Source organism: Chaetomium globosum, genomic scaffold (genome assembly GCF_000143365.1).
Source record: "Chaetomium globosum CBS 148.51 scaffold_2 genomic scaffold, whole genome shotgun sequence".
Lineage (NCBI taxonomy): Eukaryota > Fungi > Ascomycota > Sordariomycetes > Sordariales > Chaetomiaceae > Chaetomium > Chaetomium globosum.
The window spans coordinates 472,068-480,605 of NT_165977.1; the positions used below are offsets into that span (position 1 = coordinate 472,068).

The window sequence follows — 8,538 nt, forward strand, 5'->3', positions numbered from 1 at the left end:
CAAAATAAAATGCTGTGAGGTTGGCGATTCGCCACGCCGCAGCTTGGCTGGGCGCTCTGCAACGGACACAACAAAAGTCAGCGCGATTAATCTCACTCCATAAGGACAATCCATTACCGACAGTTCCCAGCCGCCGCTATTCGCAATTATTCGCAATTACTCAATTATAGCTTCGAACTCACCGAGCTCTCGAAAGAGCCCGCCGACCCCCAAAGCATCCATGGCCATGTCTAACCTGCTACCGCTTGCCTTTGACAACAATTAACCAAGCGCGGTTAGTTCAGTGGTTAGAATTCTCGCTTCCCATCTTCTCTTGGAATAGCGAGTGACCCGGGTTCGAATCCCGGATTGCGCACACCTTTTTTGTCATTTTTCTCCCCTTGCAGAGATTGCCAGCGCTTCCCCTTTTTCACTTTAGACTTCTGCGTGCACCGGTAGGATACAACCGGATGCTTTTCCAATAATGATCCAATTGACCTTTAAGGACAGCTTTGAGTGTCCTCCTCAGCCGGATGTGTCTAACAATAATGCATTTTAGAAGAGGGATTTAAACCACAGACAAAATTATGCGTGGGGCTTGGAAACGCTCTTAATTACCCCATTTGGGACGCGCACACCTCGTCCAACCCGAAAAGGACTCAACTCATCCCGCCGTTCACTCCTGCTCACCACTCGTTGGCAGCCTAGTCTTGTCATTCGGAGTCGCGGGATACCAGTCCCTTGGCCATACGTCGAGTTCAGCGAGACAGCGCCGACCGTCTCGCCCGAACTCCAAAGCGGATATACGTCTCCACCCACCCGGCTCCGCCAGGCCCCTCCCAGGCCGACACAACCACACCTGCCCTCGCCCCCGCGAAATCCACCTCCCCATACCCCACCCATACCCCCGACGTGCTGCCCCAAAGGCACAACATCCCAACCCCCTTCCCCTTCCTCCCCCCTTCCCACCCTCCCACCCTCACCCCCCGCCCTCCACCTCCCACCGGCGCACACCACGTCTCCCCCATGATCATGCCCCGAAAACAGCGCCAGCACCCCCCGGCGCGTCCGCCAGCGCCTCCAGGAACGGCGCGTCCTGCCCGCCGTACTCACACCCCGCGTCGGGTGTCCCGTCCGCGCACCACCCCCTGTGCTTGTCGCGCCAGCGGGCCGTCGTCGTCGAGCCCCCGGGCTGGGCGGGTGCGGGGTGGATGCCGCGGGCTTGGAGGGGTGCGCGAAGGCGGGAGGGGGGGGATGTGCACGAAAGGCGAGGGCCGGGATTGGGTGTCAGTGTGTTTGGTGGGGGGGGTGTGGGTGAGGGTGGTGGTGGTTTGGCGGAACCAGTTGACCACGCGGGCGTCGACCCAGTTGGGGAGGGGGAGGAGGGCGTTGGTGGTGCGGTTGCGTTGCTGGTAGCGGAAGCCGCCGCGGCTGTCGAAGAACCAGAGGAGGAGTTTGGGCGGGCAGGGAGAGAGTGCTGAAGGGGGGTCGTCAGGGGTGCAGTCGGCGGGGTAGACGGGTAGGTAGTAGTTGGATACGCCCACGTCGTCGCCGTCTGGGGAGGGGACCATCTGCGTGGTGCGTGAGTTGGCCCAGCGCTTCTCGCGGGCGAGGATGTGCGCGCCCGAGATGTTGAAGTGGTTGTCGTGGTTGCCGTAGGTGGATGCCCAGGTTAGGCCGCGCTCGGCGAAGGGGCGGACGATCTGGTCGACATAATCGGTGCTGTTTTCGAGGAAGGTGTTGTCGCCGGTGATGAGGTCCCCGTTAAGCACGACGAGGTCGATGTCGGGCTCGGAATCTAGCACGGTGTTGATGACCTTGACGGATTGTACGTCTTGTTGTGGGCCCCATGCATCCCACGCGTCTTGGGGAGTGAGGCAGAAGTCAGAATAATCCTCCCATAAGTTAAGTGCATGACATGCGACTCACTTTCCCCAAAGTGGAGGTCCTCAAAGATGGAGATGTGGAACGTGCCATCTGCGCGGAATCTGAGCGGGCTGAGGCTCTTTTGTCTTTGTGTTCCCGGCAACTGGTGCCGGTACTTAAGGTCGGGCTTCGCTAATGGTTTTGACGGGTGTGCAAAAACCACGGTCAACAGGGCCGCGACGGCAAATGTGCTATAAATCGGATGAGCGCCAAGGTCATGGCACTGTGTGTTTTATTTACTAACACGTAACCCGTGCGCAGCCACATTTCGCGCTGCTTTGTTGTTTTGGGGACTCGCGCTGCTTGCATGGTGAGGCCGTTGGTTGGGCGACTCGAGTCAACTGTGACTGCAATATTTACTCAAGATCTCGACCACTCGACACAAGAAGCCCAAATCACGGCGGGTTCCATTGCACGAGAACAATAGTGTAGACAATGCTCGAGAATTACCGTTGGATTGATGGGAGAATAACTGTGTTGGTCCACAAATTGAGAAGTTGCGAATTTCTGCACGACTGGCAGGTCCACGGGAGAAGCCGTCCAAAAGTTTGGCGTTCCCGGCGCACGTGGCCCAGAAGAAGCAATGCCAGGCGTTGGGATTAACCCGCTTCGAGGAATGGATCAGAATACACTGGACCGAAGATAACATGAGTGGCTGGCCCTGATGCATGTCCTGCCCTGGACTCCATTATATCGCCAAATAGGTAGCCCGAACATGTTGATGCCAAAGGGCCTGGATGTGATTGAGGACCAACAGCTGCGTGGCCCGGGGTTCCTTCTACATCAGCAGGGGTCGGGTTTCTGCTCCATTGATCTAGTTTGAGTCTCTCAGCTCGGGCTAGAGAACCGAGAGTAGTAAGTGCTCCGATGTCGTGCCTTGGGCGTTTGGTGTTGTGGCAGTTAGGATCACAGGGCTTGCCGAGAGCTGACTCTGACCCGCGTTGAGTGCCACAGCAGCTTCCAACCCCCAAAAAAAAGCAGCTTCGGTCAAAATGGTGCGGGGCAACTGCGGGGCACTCGGCAGGTTGGCTGAAACTGCCGTGAGCCGCGGGACGCTAAGCAACTTTCTTTTTATAGACTGGGGTCTAGGCACTGCAATGAAGAAACTCAGCCACGGTCAGCATTTAGGTGCATCTCGATAGCCGCTATACAGGACGAATGAGTGTGGAAGATACAGGCACGAAAAGATCTGTAGATCGCAATGTCTGTGTATTCTTGTGGAAAACTGGTCTAACAAACTAAGTGGGAGAACTGGTGGCACTGTGTGGGGTTTTACCCACGCAGGGTCAGTGGTGTGTGTGCAGTCTGGAAGAAGTGGGCCCGGAACCCGGCCCGGGACCGCAACAATGAGCGGTACCCCGTTGCGTTATGTTCGATCGTTGCCTGAAAACTTTGCACTGTGAGTATTGGTGCTACCTAAGCACAACTTCACCGCTTTAACAAGGATAGCCTCGATATTCCCTTGGCCAACCAAAACATGGTAGGTACCTCCCTAACGGACCTATAACTTCCAACCGGGAGGCAAGCGGCTGTCCTCCGCTGGAAACGGCGTCTTCCCGGTGAGGACGGTGCCTGCAATGCCAGAAAAGGCGAGGAATTCCTCGGCCAACTTGAGAAGCATTCGGTCCGAGCCTGAAGGGGTATCAGTTGATTCAGTTCTAGAAAGCCACGAATGTTCTGGTTCTTCAGGCAGGATATGGGCTGGGGAGAGAAGAAGGGATGCCTCTTACCTTTGGCGCCAATAATGGAAGCTGCCACGGGGGCGTATTCGGTGGTTTGGGAAATGGCAGACTCGTAGTCGTACTTCCCGATTGATAATATGTCAGCCCCTACGCCTTCCCGGGTCGCTTGTAAAATCCATGCGTTATCACGCGGTGTGACGGGACTTACTGCAGATGAGGAGCTCCGGCAATTCTGCGAAGCTCGGGCTGAATTCTTGGCCAAGCCCGTAGTTCCGGCCCGCATTCGGGGTCCTGTTTTAGTACAGGTGGATCAGTACATGAAAGTGTTGGTAACATATCGTGATGATCAGTCTTACTCTTTCAGGGTGTCACGGATAATTCAGCTTCCACGTCCAGTGGTCTACCATGATGGCAGTAGACGTCGTCTCTTCATCCACTGATAGATACTTCGACTGGAACCACTTTTTATATGCGTCCACCTGTTTCCACGCGCCGCAACCTCTTCGGCGGTGATTGTCTTGACGTAGGGCCTGGGAATTCCGTCAGGATAGAGTAAGATCGGAGGTTTCCAAAGAAAAGAAAAGAAAAGAAAAAAAGGCTTCTTACCATCTGTTCTTGATCGCGGGAGGGAGGTAAGGGGCTTTTCCAAAATTTTCAGCTTACTCCTCTGCCCACTTCGACTGGTATTCGTAACTGGCTGGGCCGTGGATTCGTTCGTATGTCTAAATCATGTTAGCTGGTTCACAAATCCATCCCCATAGATAAAAGCTACACGCACACGGAAGAACTCCTCCTCGAATGTGTTACCGGTGCCCATAGGGTTGTCTTCTGTCCACTCCTCCTCAACGTTGACTATAGCCTTGTTAACACCCAGGAACTTCTCCAGCTTGGCAACGAACTCCTCAAACATGGCCCTGATTTAGGGGAGGTTGGGGCTTTCCAGCCAGTCAGAGTTGTAGATCAACTTTTTGGGGAACTGTCGAGATCAGCAACTCGGTGTACGGACTGTAAGGGATAATTGGGGTTTTGTTGTTACGAACTTTGGTGATACCTGAGGCTGGAGCCTGGTCTGATAGTAGCTCTGTCCCTAGCTGCTGCATTTGGCGAATATCGCGAGCCATGAACCCAACAACATCGAAGCCGCTACGTGACGAATCGTTTAGACACCCAATGCCAACACTCGTATTGTAAAAGAACTTACGGAACAAGAGGGACAACTGTCTCGGTTGAGATGGCTCCATGGGAAGTGCGAAGACCGAAGATACCCTGGGCAGCTGCCGGAGCCCTGAGACTGGCGCTCGCTATACGTGATGTCAGCATCTCTTCAGTATCAAGCTACTAACCAAGTGAAGAAAATGGTGGGACTGACTATCAGTGCCGAGACTCGCATCCAACCAGCCGTACGCAACAACAGCAGCGGCGCTCCCAGAACTACTACCCTCAGGTACCAAGTAGCCATCGCCCCTGGGATTGAAGGGACAGTGGTAGTCAATCCAATCCGAAGGCGGGTATTCACGGTCAGCGAAGGATGTCATTTTCACTTTACCCACCAAGACTACGCCTTTCGCTAGCAGGTCTCTTAGGACCGGCGATGTTTCGGTAGCTGGTGCGCGAAACTTGAGGAATGACTTGTTGGATACAACGGTGTGGATGCCTTTGATATCAAAGTTATCCTTAACGGCAATTCGCAACCGTTAAGCGGCCTGGATGAACTCTTCGGAAAGTAGAGCCGGGAAGGGACGGCAACCACAAGAGTAGGACCAAAGGTCCCAGAGACCTGTAGGAGACAGAACCTGTTGATCAATGACTTAGTAAGCGTTATTATAATACACATGTCGGGCAAAATCTACGTCCCATCGTCTGATACCATAGGTTGGAGAGGAGCGACAAAAGCATCGACTTCATCGGGGAATAATCTCCAGGCTTCTCGGAGCTCACTATCTCGTAATGGAAGTAAGGCCCAGCGGGCAGGGCCTCTTCCTTCTTGACACTCATTCGAATGAGCGGAAGACAATCTTTCCCAAGTACTGTTGACTCGCAAATCTGAGACGGTGTGGGTGTCTCTTCACTTTGTTGCACGACTACGGTCGCGACAAATCCGCGGCAGAAGACATCATCCCCCTCAGCAAGGCGGCGGAAATGGTCAGCGAGTGCGCCTTCACTGACTTGTCCATCCGGCACAAACGGAAGGACAATGACAGGTAGGATTACCGTGGGTTCCACATAGTTGTGGCTGAATGTATACTATTACCATCATGGCTATTTAAGATGAGAGATGAAACTTGAAGTATGGGATTGATGAAAGCAAACTCGGGTCTGGGGTACCTTGGAAGTTGGACCCAGTTGATAAAAACTTTCCTCAATTTCGACCACCTGAACAGGAGATGAAGTGGCAGCAGTCTGCAGACCATGCAGAGCCGAGAGGCTCTTCTAGGCTTTCATATTCTTGGAAATGAGGTTCATGGGCCAAAGGAGGCAGCTCATTCCCCTCAGCCTTGCGACCGTTGTGCCTGGTAACACGCAAGGCTTTGGCTGTTGCCGATGTTTCGACCGACCGCTGCACCAACAGGGTCGAAATTGATGGGTGGAACGAGGGGGTGAGATTGGTTGTGTCAGCGCGATGGCTGGTGCCCGGGGTCGAGGAGGGTCGATTGAAGTGAGGGAAGTTTGCCGAGCCAGGAGACGCGATGTAGGCGGAGATTTAATTATTGAGCAGGAATGTGTTACTTAGGTACCTAGAGGTTAAGTAGTGATGGGTTGGGTGTGTCGGAGTGAATTTTCGGGATGGAAGGCACCATTCAGTTGCGCCCGGTTTTGGTCTGTGTTGTGTTACCTCATGTGAGAAACTCGGGGTTACGCCGAACACCTTGGTGTCCCTATTGATGAGGAGTCTTGGGGAGGAAGGCCTGAGGAGATGTTCTTGGGCTTTATACACCGCGTCTATCTCGGGTCCCCGGGCTCAGTGGCCAGCTTCCATCTCGACAAGCATGGATTTGAAATAGTCAACTACAGCACCGCCCTGACGTATGATGATTTTTCTTCTGACAACATTATCTACGCACACTACTTTCCCGAATCAGAGGCTCCGCTGCGGAAGCACTTGGGCGTGGCGGGAGTCTTCGCTCCAGCTTCTGCTGCGCAGGCGCCAGATCACCAAGCAAGTAGAATTGCCGGAATGACCAGGGGGATGGGTCTAACCTGGTGACTACACCTGTCTCTGGCGTCCGCTGAAAAGTCCGGTCAGGGACTACCCCTTGGCCATTTTCGATGGGCGATCCATGGACGATGATGATCTTAGCAGGGCGTATTTGATATCCCCTCATTACCAATAAGTTCCTCCCTCATCCCATCCACAACTCCCATGTACTTAACGGGCACTAACGAGGCAAGGGCGCACAGGTAAGAACTTTGTCTTGCATCACAATCCGTCTCATGAGTGAGGTAGTTTTACGTCAGCAACCAACAAGCATCTGAGATCTGGTTGCTCAAGAACCAAGATTCATGCAGAGATGAAGGCATCGCATGCCGTGAGCTAGCCCTCCGCCCCTTCCTGATACCCCTTTATGAGGTTGTTCATCCCATGTAATTACACACTTACAGAGTCCCCTCATTCCACTGTTCCAATCCCGCATGGGCCGCTCAATGGAAAGAAAACTGTCAATTTGTGTGGGGGTGCGGGGGTTAACTGTCCTATTGATGTTTGCCAGATCAAGGATGCCGCAGTACCTACACAAAGGTGATGGATAGATTTACTGAGCTGCGTCGGGCTCCCGGACCACAGCCGATATGGACAATCGGGCAGCTTTGGCGGAATGAGATGTAGCTGCCGCGGGGTTGGATGGATGCTGATGAATGATTGCGCAGCGGGTGATGCCTTGAGAACAAGCAGCACAAGCCACGGCCCTACGGCTGGTCGAGCGCATCATCCCATGCGTTGCCCGGCCGTTTTGACTCCTGAATTTCTGATAACGTTCTTCAATGCTTGACCACGGACAAGCTGTGCTGAGTCAGCATTTGGTGGTTAATTCGCAGGTTCAGGTTCTCGTTTTCGCCCTTGTCACAAAACCGACAGCCCGATCCTAGTCTTCGTTGTTGTTTAAAGGGTGCGGCTTCTTGTCCTCAATTTTTTAGCTATGGGCAAAGTCTGGAGAGTCTGGCTCGCTGAGTTGTCCCACTTTCTCCGGTCACTGTGGGGGCCGAATTTTGCTGCTGGCCAGCTCATCCCATCTCCATTTTTGGCGACTTCAAACAGAAATTCCAGGTTGCCACTTCAATCCTCCCGTTCCTTGCGGGCTCTGACGCACCTCCATCTTGCACCTTCCATCTCGCTCCCGCGTTTTACTCGGCAGCCAGGCCAGATCGGGCGATCAGCCAGTCTTGAACCAGGGTGTTCTGCGGGCACGGGGCTGAGCTTGGCCCTGCAACCCTTCCATTGGTTCACCGTTTCTGATGACGGGGGGCCATGCAAGGGCTGGCCTGCGCTGAATTGAAGCTTCGGTGTCGTTGCCAAGCTTGTCGGGGCGGCGCGGTTGTCGAGTTCAGACGCAACACGCATCCGCATCCGCCAGGCTGCGACTGTGCGAGTCGGCCGAACTGTGGAGATTACACCTCATGTTCGGCCACTCCTTTCAAGAGATTCGCACTCGCACACACCAGGGAAACCCCGCCAGTCCGGAAGCTTTTTGTTCGCTTTTTGGCGCCTTTGCATTCCTAACAGCGCGCCAACCCGCCGGTTCCCCAACGCTCCGTCCCGAGACCCGAAACTGGGGCCTATCCATGTGCAGCCCGACCTCGAAACTTGCTGTGTGTGCGCCAACAACCGCCGCTCGTTGCAGGTGTTGCTGCTGCTGCGCCATGCGGCCCGGCGCCTGAATACCTCCAGCTTCATTCTCCTTTGTTCGAGATACCCATCCGGCGTTTGCAGTTGCTGTTGGTGGTTTATTTCCTTTTT

General features: G+C 54.3%; 3 protein-coding genes and 1 non-coding gene across 4 annotated transcripts; 1 reads left to right on the forward strand and 3 right to left on the reverse strand.

Moving 5' to 3' along the window:
- Window positions 1–269: 269 nt before the first annotated feature.
- CHGG_11247 lies at window positions 270–355 on the forward strand. Its single transcript has one exon. It is a non-coding gene; the product is annotated as a tRNA-Gly (tRNA).
- A 733-nt stretch (window positions 356–1,088) lies between these two features.
- CHGG_02280 (uncharacterized protein) lies at window positions 1,089–2,214 on the reverse strand (the record flags this gene model as incomplete). Its single annotated transcript, XM_001228795.1, has 3 exons — window positions 1,089–1,843; window positions 1,909–2,096; window positions 2,150–2,214. 3 exons carry the CDS (start codon window positions 2,212–2,214, stop codon window positions 1,089–1,091), a joined length of 1,008 nt encoding a protein of 335 aa, XP_001228796.1.
- Window positions 2,215–3,406: 1,192 nt separating this feature from the next.
- On the reverse strand, window positions 3,407–5,122 carry CHGG_02281 (uncharacterized protein; the record flags this gene model as incomplete). The annotated part of the gene is made up of 8 exons (XM_001228796.1): window positions 3,407–3,537; window positions 3,636–3,708; window positions 3,796–3,878; window positions 4,035–4,117; window positions 4,251–4,309; window positions 4,366–4,501; window positions 4,789–4,888; window positions 4,957–5,122. 8 exons carry the CDS (start codon window positions 5,120–5,122, stop codon window positions 3,407–3,409), a joined length of 831 nt encoding a protein of 276 aa, XP_001228797.1.
- Window positions 5,123–6,637: 1,515 nt separating this feature from the next.
- On the reverse strand, window positions 6,638–7,897 carry CHGG_02282 (uncharacterized protein; the record flags this gene model as incomplete). The annotated part of the gene is made up of 4 exons (XM_001228797.1): window positions 6,638–6,834; window positions 7,186–7,277; window positions 7,341–7,549; window positions 7,892–7,897. The coding sequence occupies 4 exons, from the start codon at window positions 7,895–7,897 to the stop codon at window positions 6,638–6,640; spliced, it is 504 nt and encodes a 167-aa protein (XP_001228798.1).
- Window positions 7,898–8,538: the final 641 nt, after the last annotated feature.